A 13,204-nucleotide genomic window follows, 5' to 3' on the forward strand; every position below is an offset into this window, starting at 1 on the left:
CAGACACTGAAATATCACACTGTATTTGAATGCAATCATGTGGCAGTAAAAAAAAAAAACAAAAAAACATGCATCTCATCTGTCAATTGTTTCCGGTCACATTAAAGCTCAACAGCAAGACTTCCTGCTTCTTCCTGAACAACAGAAAACAGGACCACTTTCGTTAGCACCAAAAGGATTTTAAATGAACAGTTCCAGGGAGCTCCTTTCAAATCATAAAACGTGAATTTTACATAAAAGTGTTTACAAATAGTTTCTGCTTTACACTCAGCTCTGCTCATCACTGACCAGAAGTTATATACATACAGACTAGCTCAGTAGCTTCAACCACTTTCAGGGAGGCTGCAGAATTTATTTTAAGAAAAAAAAAACAAAAAAAAAACAAAAAAACAAAAAACAGGATTTCCTGGTTCCTAGAAATTTTCTTCAGCCTGTCAGATTCAGTCACCTGCCGGCTGCTGCAGACGCAGGAGAGCACTAAGCTTTTGGAGAGAAGGGGTACTGTGGGTGCCACCAATCCAGGAGCCGCACGCTATGCACAGGGTCCAGCACAACCTGCACTCCTTGGTCAAGGCGCGGTTTCTTGCCGTTGCGGACAGGGGCGTCCTGGAAGACCAGACGCACGCGATGATGCCTCATGTCTGTGCTCACGTTGATGGTGAACTGCAAGGAGAGAGAGACAAGGAGGTGCTGTAGGAGGCAGACAGATTCTAGAAATGCCTGTTTCCAGATAAATGCAGACTGATCGCTGACAGGAGGTATGAAAATCAGTTCTTTTTGGTTACATCAGCATTTAAAATACATTACTGATAAAGAACGATTGACTCCCTTCAGGTAGGTTTTCCACAAAGCAATTTAGATTTAATTTTTATTTACCTAAAAGGAGAAAAGATACCATTTCAAAAATCAAAGCAATGAATAAGCAGAATAATTTAAAAAAAGAAAATTAAAAAAAAAGTAAACGTAAATTGCTAAGAACGAAGCTGTATACATCCAGGGTACTTCAGGTGCTTGGAAAGTTACACTCTGACTCCAAAACTGAATTCAAACCAGTCCTCTTCAACTGGCAAGCCCAAATAACAATGCCAGAAGTGAGCGTGCAAGCAAGTGGCTCTCAGAGGAAGCCTGGATTCACTGTTCTGCTTTAGGTGAGGCCAGCCCGAGCCTCCCTTGGGCACAGGCCAACCCTGCACAAAGTTACAAGACTACAGGTGCAGACACAGATGCTGTCCCACACCTGACCACGCCTGTGCTCCGTTCTGATGCAACACCTCCATCTGGAGCACAGCTTGCTGGTTCTAAAGCCACCGATTCTCCCAGCAATCAGGGACCACAGACATATTCCAGGAGTTTGCTCGTACAGGTTCTGCTCTCAGAATTTGCTGCCTTGAGGCAAGGAGAGATTTTATTAAGGAGGGAATACCTCTTCTCCTGCCTCCCCACTTCTTCCCTGCTGTGGTGCTGACAACTGATCTGCTCCCAGCTGCTGCACATGCACACAAACTCAGCTTCTTCCCCTAAACAGGGAAGGGCTGATGGATCTGCAGCAGCTAAACTGAAGAGATCCTTAGCAATTCCTCTGATCGTTAACCTTGAGATTCCCACAACTGGCTGGTTGGTGCTGCAGTAGGATTTATACACCAAAGAGGTTTCCCTCTCCTTTCAAAACCTGCACGTGCAAAGATTGTGTAGTGGATTACTCAAACACTTACCAAGGTAAATGTCATACCCATGACTATTGGCACGAATATGAAGTTAAAGGTGGTGATCTGCAGTAAACAGCAATCCTGGTCAGGGTTCGTATGGACTTCTTCATACTGGATGGGTGGCTGAAGACCTTTACAACATTTGCTCTTAAATCTGGGAGACTTCAAAGAAAGAGACATTTAGCTAAGCAGGAGCCTTTGGTTTCTTCTCACCAGTTCTGACTAGCAGGTTCTCACCACATTCCCATACACTTGGGCAGCATTACATAAACAACAACAAGCCACCACTCGGGACAAGGAATCTGAAGGGCCATTTCTTTAGACAGGAAAGCTGCAGAATTCCCAGGGTTGCCTTAGGCTACAAGCTTCTCCCAAGACCCAGTGCTTTTTCTTGGCAGGCACTGGCTTTCTTCACTTCTTGGGGAAATCTTTCCAATGGTAAGACAAGCGGTTTCAGATTTAGATCTACATTTTGACCACTTGACTTAAACAGTCTGTTTTCTAGTGGTAATCAGTAGATTATCACTCATCTTATCCAAAGATAAGATTATTTGGGGTGACAAACAATCCACATCTTACAGCGGATCAATGAGGAAACAAAATATCAAATGCAAAAATAAAAGCACATGACTGGACACATCTTGGTGATATAGACTGAAAACTGAGCGCAGTTTCAGAATGAGTTTCGGCTTCCCAAGTGATTCAGAGTTTCCATTTACTGTCTGAACTCACTCAAAATGTTTCCACCTTCCCTTCCACCACTCAGAAATATCATTACTTCTTCAAAAAAAGAAAAAAAAAAAGCCAGAGCTATTCTGGTTTTTCTTTCATGACAGTTTGGCTTTCATACCTGCTTTTTGAACTTGAAGTTGAATTCCCACATTGCTTCTTGTCTGTTCCCTTCAAGCTTTTTGCACCAGAAAAGCAGACACTGAGGTAGAAAAAAAAGAAATACACAACTATGAAACCCTTGGAGGCACCGCTTTAAATAAGTTTTAGCAGAGCATTAAGGCTTCCAATTACAAACACAATTACATAGGAACAGTTAGGAGCCATTTACTCAAATTAATTATGTTCAGAGATCACACCCAGCAGTTTAAGTCTCCCAGTCTCAAGTTGGCCAATTCACAGTGCAGCGGGATGATACAACTCGTAGCCACTGACCTGCTAAACAGAAATCTCTCTGTGCTATTTGTCCCTTTGGTAAGGCAGAGATGAGCAGTGCAGGTTCACCTGGTTCCTGCACCCACCAAGAACTGCCAATAAACCAGACTCCAAACAAGACTACGCAAAGCAGCCACTTAGAACGAGGCTCAAGAAGGAGAGAATCCAGAGGGAAACGCAAAGACTGATGTATGACCTTCGAGGTGACAGATGATAAAGGTCCAAAGCCACTTAAGAATCAAAAGAAAGTCTTGACACTGGGCACTATCATACTTCAGAGCACAAAAACACTGCCAAGTTAGCGGTTTCTATCAACCTACTGCTCCCGTTTCAAAAGAAAATGAGAGAAGTACCTCTTCCAGCACCTGAGGTAACCAGCACTGCCCTCCCACGCAGACATACACCAAGAGTCCTCTAATTTAACAGAGTTATCACCGTACGGTCCACAGGCTCCATCCCAGCATGCAGCACTACTTCTAGCAGGAGTCCCAGCAGAACTCCTGCATTAAAACAAGGAGAAGGGAAATTCCCTGCCTGCCACTGAGCAGAAGCAACTACCTTAACAGCCAACACAACAACCTGGCGAGTCAATGCACACACCACTGACCATGTTTCTACACCACACATGCCAGCCCTCCACAGCTGGTCTGATCTGGTCCTTTCAAGCAGCGTCAACAGGAAAAGGAAGAGTAATACTGATAAAGACAACAACTCCTCGTGACACACGTGCCAGCTCTGGTGCACCAAGAAGGCCTGGCTGGGTCACGAGGGGGAAGCACACATTTAACTTAAATCCAGTATAGAGGGACCCCAACTGAAACAAAGCCAGAGCCATCCTCCACCACCGAACCTCTGTAATTAGCAGCTACAGGCGATACAAGACCCTGTACTTCAGCTCTGAGTCACATCCATAGGAGTCATTAGAAGCTCTTTATCTCAACAGTCTTCACGAGGTGACCAGCAAAGCTTTGGGAAGTCAAGCTCAGAAATGCACATCACATAACCTCCACCTGGGAGAAGGTGACCCTCACTTTTTGCAGGTAACATTCTCCAGATTTTTCTTTCCTCAGGTGCGCAGATGCTGCTGAGTTTAACTCCACCATCAGCAGCATTTGTCGTTCACCTGCACAGGCGGCCTGGTCTAGCAACTTGTTTGGTCAAGGCAAGTAGTGAAGCACAAAATGGTCAGTACCTCCTAAGGGGCAGAGGATGTTGTCCACGGGTCAGCCGTCCTGCCCTTCAGACGCGCCGTATGGCCTGCCGCTCCACCAAAATTAATGGGGGTGTCTTTAAAGGGCAAACACTTCTGCTGACACCATAACGGCTCCAGTGTCCCACACAAGCTAGGCTAGGGAAAGAAAAAAGGAAATTAAAGAGGAAAAGCTAGATTCGGTAACATGGGGGACTGGGGGCTCCTCTTGCCACATGCACTTTACGTAGGCGTCTGCCGTTAGTTTCAGTGACCCCTAAAGGTACCAAAAGCCCATGAAAGCAAGAACATGGGGAGGCAGTGTCAGATCCTCCTCCATAACCCCGTGCTTAGGTGTGTCAGTGCACAGTAACACGTGGAGCTCAGCGTCTTGCAATGCAGTAGTACAGCAAGACCAGGCTTGGGACAGCTCTTCTGTGCTCCGAGGGGTTAGGTCAGACCTCTGCTACCCTAAACAAAGCCTCATCACCATTTAATTTCCTTTTTTAAAAGCTGAATCGTAGAAGATTGCACTTCAAGACTCTTCCTCAAACTATTAGTACAGTAGAAGCACTAGCAGGGGGCACCAAAGCCGTTATGATGTCAACACGAACACTTCTAAGATAACAATCCTACAGCACCATCTCAGGGTTTCTAGCTCTTACAGCCACGCTATCAGATCCAAGCAGCAGGCATGCCACGGAATGAGACTCTGAAGGGCTAAAGATAAGTTAGAACTTCCTAGAAATGTTTTGCTTTTTATTTTTAAGCAAAGATGACACCCTAAGTGGGGAAACAGAAAGAGAATGAAGAGCCCTGGATGCAGAGGTATGACTGCACACAGAACTCCGTGCTTTTTTCCTGCTCTGCAGCACCACCTGCTTGCGTTACCGCTCAATGCTCCCTAAGCAGTATGAGGTTTTCTTTTTTTCCAGGGAGAGGAAGGAAGAGAGAAGGGATGTTACACACAGAGCGATGGGGTTGCTCTATTTTGCATGGAAAACTGTACAACTGTTGAACCAAAGGCACTTCTGTCTGGCTCCAAAAACCTCATTCAACTGGTTTGGAAGGTGGAGAATTCACGCTGTTGCTTAAGCTGTCCACAAAGTATCAGACAGTTGTAAGCTACAACCAAACAAGAAACCCAGAGGCGTATGAGAGTTAAAGATCGATAGAAATTTAAGAGGAACGGATACACAAGTGCTCCAAGCTCTGACAGCAGGTGGAGTTGCCTGCCCACACCAGTGACAAACCCCTTGCAGCCCAACACAACTGCAAGCCCAGTCCCAAAGCAGACATGTGCTCTGCACATTTGCCGTGCTCACAAGGTCACTACCTTCCCTCACTCAGACACCAAAGACAACGCGTGACCTGGAGGAAGGTGGTAGGAAATGATTCCCTTTCGGTGGCTATCAGTGTTGCTTCTTATCTCTCCATCTGCCTGCTGCGGAGAAGAGAAGTGTTCTGACAGGTAGTGTCCGAATAAAGCAGTGGACATCAACACTGACCCTACCATCACCTCCTTCCAGCAACAAATTTGTAACAGAGGAGGGAAGAGCTGCAAATATCCCTAGCAGTTCTGACACTCAAGGAAGCAGGCACCTTTTTGACAACTACAAAGCTGTTGTAGTAGGACTCAGGCACCCAGAAGAGTAAATAAAATCCCCTGCAGCAGTAGCTATGCAGATACAGGTAACCAATGCACTTTTACAAGTCATTAGTCCAAGTTAATCCTACCTCCCAAGCTTCACACAAAATTTTGGATCCAATTACCTTTCAAGATCCCTTAAGCCTGAGGCTTTTCTACGGTTCTAAATGTCTATTTTCCTTTTAGAAAGAGAATAAAAACAGAAAAAGCAACATCTCCAACACAACCCACTTCCTTAGCGATCCCACTTACTCTGGAATTTTTTAAAGTGCTGGGAGTACTGTCTGGAATAGCTGGATTCCTGGAGACTCGAGATGCAAAAGGCTCGTACATGTGGTACAGCGACCGGATGACGCACGCACGGAGACAGTGCAGCTTCTCCATGGACTCCGGCCGCAAGCGGAGGGGCAGGTACGCGTCCAGGCTGTAGTGCCTGAAAAGCCAACGACAAAGCCAACATAACCCAAGGGCTCAGAATGCCAAAGACATGCAGAAGAGAGCTCTGAGAAAAACGAACATCTAATTGATCATAGGACTCGCTGTCAACTTGGTCTGCAAGGGTTCTGCACCGCTCTCCATGGAACTACTGAAGAGTCTGAAAGGCTTCACCTGTATCACTCCGGGCTCCAGCACACACACAAGTATGTGATGTTACAATTACCCACTAATTCCCCTGCAGACAGCTTCCCCAGACAGACCAGCTGGCATTTGAGTTGTAGGACAGGCAAAACCCTGCAGATTCATGCAGGTTCCCTAGGACTCATGTTAGGTGAGCTTCCCTGCATCATTACGGACAACTGCCTGAGCAGTGTGAATGACTGAGCCACACTGTGATCAGAGAAAGTGCCAAAGACGACTTTGCTAGGGAACTTCACTCAAAAAAAAAAAAAAAATGGGGCCAGGATGACCATAGCTGTACTCCTGTACTCCTGTTGCTTGTGTTTCGTGTGCAACAGATAGAGAAATGTAAAGAAAATGTTCTGTCCTGAAGGAAAGTCTGAGTGACATACGCCTGGACAGAAGGATTTGTTTCCAGTTGTGACCTTCTTTGCTCTTTTGTTTCATTTATAAAATATTTCTGCCACTGAGACAGCTCCTAAATGCATTAGTTTCTTTCATGCCATCCTAGATACAGGAAGGTGACCATGATCAAAGCTTGAGGCAGGGCAAGGTTTCTGCCAGTGAGGATTGCTTGCCTTTAAGGTAACGGCACTGACCTTACTGCAAGCATCTTCTGAGCACTTCATATACAAAGTGCACAGTTTTGAACAGGAACGTGTAGACTATTGCAAGCAGAAAAGTGCACAAGGCTTTGAGATCTTACATGAAGCATCTGGGAATATATCACAGATCCATTCCCAAAGCAGAGGCAATACAGCACAACACCTTCCCAAACAAGGCCCACACCACCACTGCAATATGCAAGTACCATGCTCTCAAGCCTGTAGGAAAATATTCTAATTTACAGCTCTGCAGAGAACTGGTCGCTGCTGAAGCCTCCTACAAGTAGTTAAATCATCCTCTGGAGTCTCACCTTCTGTAGAGTCTGGTCCAAAAGGCGGCAGTGCAAGTAACAGTCCAGGCTTTCTTGCAAATCAAAGAGAACCGGACGATGTCTTCAGGGCGAATGTAGGAAGCCAGCAGCAGCCAGATGTCAATGGGGTATTCTTCTCCACCGTCACCATCAGGGTCTTCTAAATACAACGCAGGTGCATTAGTGTAATAAAGAACCTCTTTGCCAAATCACATCTAGAGGCACATACTTAAATACTGCTAGCAGGTATAAACAGTCATCTAAACAAACCCGAGCAACTACAACATCATTGTCACTGCTCCTGGTTTTGGTTAGCATGAGCTCGCCCACCTGTGCAACCACAACACCCTCCCTTTGCTGGATATGCGCCATCGCTTATCACTGCTGCACTGGTAGCACAAGTGCACCAAGTGGCAGCTTCAAAGACTAATCTCTGCTGGAAGGGACACCTGGAGGTCTCCAGTCCAAACAGCCCAGCTCAAAGCAGGTTGAATGACACCAGTTTCGTGTCACAGAGCGCTCAGGATCTCGTCCAGTCAGCTTGTGATTGTCTCCAGGGATGGAGACCCCGCAGCCTTTCTGGACCCCTCTGCAGCACTTGACTCTTTCCCAATGAAAAAACAAAATGTAAGTGGAAAAACAAAGGCCACGAGGCAAATACAGCCACGGTGTGAAGAAGGGACAAGCTCGTGCCTCTTTAATCAAAATGGTTCATTTAACAGGTCAAAGTACACTGCACACAAGAGGTCCCCGAACATCAAGATGTTGTCACAGCTGTCAATTCTTTTGTTCAAACGGTCAAAACATTTTTGTAGGAGTTCTGCAAGGGAGGGCATGCAATTCCCTTCTGCAACTCCTCTAATGGCTGATCAGCTGCTCTCATTAAATCCATGTTTTAATTAAATCTTCTGAGATGGCAAACATTTAACGCAGCTCAGAGATGAATAAAATGGCCCATTGTTCTCAGAGGTGTGTCAGAATCTCTTCACCAAAACTGAAGCTTCACAAACTCATTTAATTCCTGCAGTGGTTTTAAGCTAGCACCACATTTATTTCCACAAACGTTGTTCCAGGTTTAGGAGATAAAATACTTTTAATGGAACATGAATGGCTAAACAATACCATGCATTAACAACACTATGAGAAAGAGAACATACAACTTGTACAGAGCACTGGCAGGAAAAAAAAATGCCACAAGGTTTGGAAACAAGTGGCATGAAGGAGGTGTTTAAGAACTCAAGGGTGCCAAATTTAATCTTCAGCTATCAGCTTAACAACAAAGGGTAATAACCCAATGTGATAATTGCAACCCTCATTGCCAAGGAAAGTTCTGGATGCACTCACCTACACCACTGAGGATTTACAGCAGCCACACCCACAGCAGGCTGTAACAGATTAAACTCTTAACTCAGGGGAACTCTGCATTTACAGTCCTTACCAGACACTGATATGTTGCACAAATTAGTACCAGTATTAATAAGTTCAGATTCCTTTCTTAAGCAAAGCTTAACTTGCCTTCTTGTGCTTCAGCAGAAGCAAGCTGTTGTTAGCAAATTCTGCAGGGTGCCACAGTGCAGCAAGTCAGTGTTAGACTTGTTGTTTGTGGTGCAGCTGTATGGAAAGCAGTATGCCAAGGGTAACTGCTGAAATACAGCAACAGAATTAATGCATTGTGGTGCTACCAGGGCCAGATTTGCTCAGTTGTAGGGGAAAAAACAAAAACAAACTAAGAAACCTCTTGAAACCCATTTGCAGCACACTGCAGCCTTGGACACATCCTGAAAACAGGGCCTGGATCCTGCCAATAAACGCATCATGGGCAGCAATGCTTTTTGTGTGTGCTTTTTTTTTCCCCCTCCCCAAAGCAACACTGCTTTCACCTACGTGCCTTCAGTGAAAAACGGTAATACGTGTCCGCTGGCAAATTTTCACAACTCCTGAAGAGCAGCAGTAGTTTTCCAAGGCTGAGAGAAGTTTGCTGAAAGCAACAAGCTCTTAGGCTTTAATTTCACACCCCAAGGTCTGCCTAAGTGAAAAGGCAACACATCTGACTGAGTCACAGCAGGTTTCTCTGGAGAAATGGGGTAGATTTCACCCCCCTGGCATTTATTTTATTTTTTAAACAATTATGAGTTACAGAATCCCCTGAAGAGCCACATTACTAGCCTGTAAATAGAAGTCTCTAACATCACACATGCAGAAGATCCTGAGGAAGCCCACGAAGAGCACCCCAGGAGAGGCTGGCAGCCGTACCGTACCTTTGTGCCTTTTGCTCTTCTTTTTTCTAGACGCAGTTCGCCCGCTGATGCTTTCCTTCGTGTCCATTTCATCGCTGCTGTCACAGGACTCTCCAGATACGGAGAGAACTTCTTCAGAAGGAACACAAGAAGCTTCCAAACCACAGAGGGATTTTACTAGAACGACAAACAACGACATGGTGAGTACGCCAGCAGAGAGAAAAAGGCAATCCAAGTTCAGGAGACACTTCAGTGGAACCAAAGCCACTGCTAAGAAACAGCAACCTAAATTCATTAAAGCCTTCTAGTGACACAAGCAAGTAAATCCTAGGCCTAAGGATTACCTTGCCAGAGCAAGATTAACACAGGTGAATGAATTGGAAGCAATTATTCAGCCTCTTCTTTTAAGGAACTATCACCGAGGATAATCAGCAGCACATTATGCAGATGATCCTACTGCTTTAGCTGAGGCTGTTTACAACTCTGAATAAAACGTGTTGCCCTGCATACCAGAGCACGCTTGCATGACCACCATTCAGTCTGTATAAAGCCACCACCCACACTGTAATTGTCCCCTAAACACCCTGAAGGTATACTTCCTCCTCAGCAGGACAAAGAAATCCTGTGGCTGAAGACAGACAACCCATCAGAAATACAGCTGGGAGCCAAGTGCACAGGAATTCCACTTGTCCTAGAATTTAGTGAAGGGGAAAACTCTGGCCTAATGAGGAAAACAGCAAGTGGAGACAGTATTTCTTTTGCAGTCTCCAGGGGAGACGTTCAGATGCATCACTGTTATGAAACATTATTTTTGCAAGTTGATCCATCAACTGAGGGCTCATTAGGGCAGAAAAATCCACGTGTGAGGAAGTAACAGTACAGTCTTGAAAAACAAAGGTGCAGCCCTACATTACAGCTGCATCAGCCACTGTCACAGACAGACCAGGAAGATAAACTCCCTGCCAGTCTGCACGGTACAGGCTCACACACACTCAAGAACGCTGATTTTCTACCTAATGTGCTTGGGTGAAGATAAGGAACTGACCAGAAACCAACCTAGGCTGGAAGTGTTCTCGTTTCTAACCACAGAGCAAGGCTCTGCGTTAGCAACACAGCAGGTGGAAAGACAGTCTTAACACAGAGCTTGAGCAGTTTAGGAGAAGGGACTGCATCCCTAGGCTTTCAGCCACAGCAGAGGACTGCAGTGCTTTGCTAAGCCGATTCTACCATTTTTTTGTCCCCCATTTTCTCTTTTTTTTTTTTTTTTTTTTTTTTGAAACTTCGTAAAACTGTATGCATTTGCAGTAGTGATATCCTTCACGCTGTCAAACAGCACTGCCCTCTCTACGTGACCCTTTGTAGGCAAAGCCAAAGAGAAACAGATGGCAAGCCGAGTGACAGCAAGTTGTGCCATCAAACACAGCCACGCAAGGGAGGCTGACAGCAGATCAGGAGTCAGGGAAGGGTTGAGAAAAAGACACTGTCACACTCCTGGAAGGAAAGCTCGGGTGATACCTGGGCTGACAACACGAGGCTGTTCACACACTGAGTCACGCTGCATCGCAACCTTGCCAGAGAGGCACCCTCGCCTCATCTCACAGCACTAATCCCACCTCGCCCCCGGGGGTTAGGAAGGGAAGGGAAAAAAAGCTCAGAAAAATTCCACCTGGCCTTTGCTCCCCTGCTCGCCTCCTGGCAGCCACGGGCAGGGTGATGTTTGCTGAGAGCCAGAAAAAATAAGAGAGGTGAGCGAGGCCAAAGGCCAAAGTTTCCCGGGGATCTCCTCCCTGCTGCCTGCTGTCCCTGTGCGGGGACAAACTGCAGCATGGTGTGCAGCAGATAAGGCTGCAGGACATCCCCGAGGATCAGCTCCTCAGGAAGGGGAAGCCCCAATGACTCTGCAAAGCCCTGAGAAAGGGGTGGGCAGGGACTGCTGTGACCTGGAGTCATCCAGACAGCGAGAAGGCAAACCAGGAATAGGATGCAGGAGTTTAGGAGAGGGATTAAGCCGCACAGGGCAGGTGGTGCGAGGACTCGGAGCAGGGGGCAAGAAGTTAAAGGTGATGCAGTTTGCTGCCTATGAAGCTGAACCACGCTGCCTCAAAGGGAGAGCATGTAAGGATGAATGGGAGATGGAACAGGGAGAGGGAAGCCCCCAGCCTACTGCAGAGTGGGAGGTGCCCTGATATAAAAAGCTTGATAAGTAGTGAATAGAAAGGATGATCACCAGCATCACCACCCTGTACTGTTCCCCCAAAACAGGCACCCATACAATGGGCACCTTCTCCTTAAACATTTAAGATTACAACCACATAACCAGAGTTTTCCCATATAAAGAGTTCAGCTGTCACTGCTGATACAGTAACATCCACTCCCAACCCATTCTACCCCTTAGACCAGCTCCATTTGAGTCAAATCCTAAACATCAACTGCTCTAAAGCAAGCAGAGTGTTAGTCCAGAACGTTCCTATTACCCTCAGCAGCTAGAAAACAAGGAGGAAGTAGATAACAAAATATTGCAATACATTTTCAGGAAACTGCTTGCTTACACAGTTGCAAGAAAACAACAACAACACGCTCAAAAGACCTCACTGCAACCACAGCACAATTTGCCAGAACGACCAGAACCTTATTCCAAATCCAAAGACTTTTATTTCATAACTTTGTTATCTACAGTTTTGTGTAAGGTAATAAAGTCATACTCATGATTTTTTTTATTTGTTTTTGTTTGTTGTTGTTTTGTTTCAAGCTGCAGATAACTCCAAATATTAAGTCAAAAAAAAAAAAAAAAAAAAAAAAAGGGCTTCCATTTCAGGCACTAACAAAGACTCAGCAATTCTGCTGGGTTTGTGGCTGGCTTTCTGCAAAAAAACAACTGTCTAGGAGCCTGAGCATCTGAGAAATGCAGACTCATTTTCGGGCATCAAATTAGACTGTCAGATCTCAGGCCCAGGGGGTGTGGGGGGCTCTCCCCCAGCACACGGAGCCCAGCAGGACGGGGTGAGCCTTCACCCCCTGCACTGCCCAGCCCGCTCTCACCTTCCTGCTGCACCGCGTTGGCCACGGCCTTCTTCACCCGTCCGGATTTCACCACGGCCGGGTCTGAGTTCGCATAATCCGCCACGGTCACTGCGGGAAGGGAAAGGAGATGGGGGAGTCAGCGGGTTACGGCTCACGGGGAGGGGGGACAAGGCCCTGAGAGCCCCGATCCCTCCTCAAGGGGCTGGGACCGAGCCGAGCAGGAGGCACCCAGCACCAAAAGGTGCCTGGGGGGGGGGGTGGAGGGCACCCCCGGCCTGCACCCAGCAGGGCCCAGCTCCCCCCCAACCCCCTCAGCGAGGCCGGGCCCAGCCCCGCTTTTCCCCCTCCCCCCCCCCCCCATAAGGCCCCAAATCTGGGCCCTCCCCAAATCTGGGCCCTCACCGCGCTCGGAGCAGACGTCGTCGGCCCGGAACTTGAGGCGTTTGCGGGCTCCCCTCTTGGGCATGGCGGCGGCTTCGGGGCGGCCTCGCGGGGCCATGTCCCGGCCCGTCCTGACCCGGCCCGGCCCGGCCCGTCCCGAGCGGGGCCGCCGCGGGGCCGCGGGGACAGCGCCGCCCCCCCCCCCCTTCCCCTCCCCTCCCTCCCCCCCTCTGCCCCGCCCCCCCCCCGCCTCGCGAGAGCGTGACGTCACCCGCCCGCGCGGCGCTCTGACGTCATACCGCAGGGTGACATCGCTCCTCCTGC

General features: G+C 47.3%; 1 protein-coding gene across 2 annotated transcripts; it reads right to left on the bottom strand.

The window, feature by feature from the left end:
* Positions 1 to 163: 163 nt before the first annotated feature.
* Positions 164 to 13,021, bottom strand: TMEM183A (transmembrane protein 183A). Of its 2 annotated transcripts, none has more exons than XM_032203157.1 (8): positions 12,902 to 13,021; positions 12,518 to 12,607; positions 9,500 to 9,655; positions 7,242 to 7,398; positions 5,960 to 6,140; positions 2,557 to 2,637; positions 1,713 to 1,868; positions 164 to 663 (listed from the first exon to the last, which is right to left on the bottom strand). In XM_032203157.1, exons 1-8 carry the CDS (start codon positions 12,996 to 12,998, stop codon positions 478 to 480), a joined length of 1,104 nt encoding a protein of 367 aa, XP_032059048.1. In that variant the 5' UTR covers positions 12,999 to 13,021; the 3' UTR covers positions 164 to 477. The 2 variants fall into 2 exon arrangements, with proteins under 2 accessions (XP_032059048.1, XP_032059047.1); XM_032203156.1 differs by having other exon boundaries at positions 7,242 to 7,401.
* Between the last annotated feature and the right edge of the window lie 183 nt (positions 13,022 to 13,204).

This window comes from Aythya fuligula, chromosome 25 (genome assembly GCF_009819795.1).
Source record: "Aythya fuligula isolate bAytFul2 chromosome 25, bAytFul2.pri, whole genome shotgun sequence".
In the NCBI taxonomy this organism is placed as follows: domain Eukaryota; kingdom Metazoa; phylum Chordata; class Aves; order Anseriformes; family Anatidae; genus Aythya; species Aythya fuligula.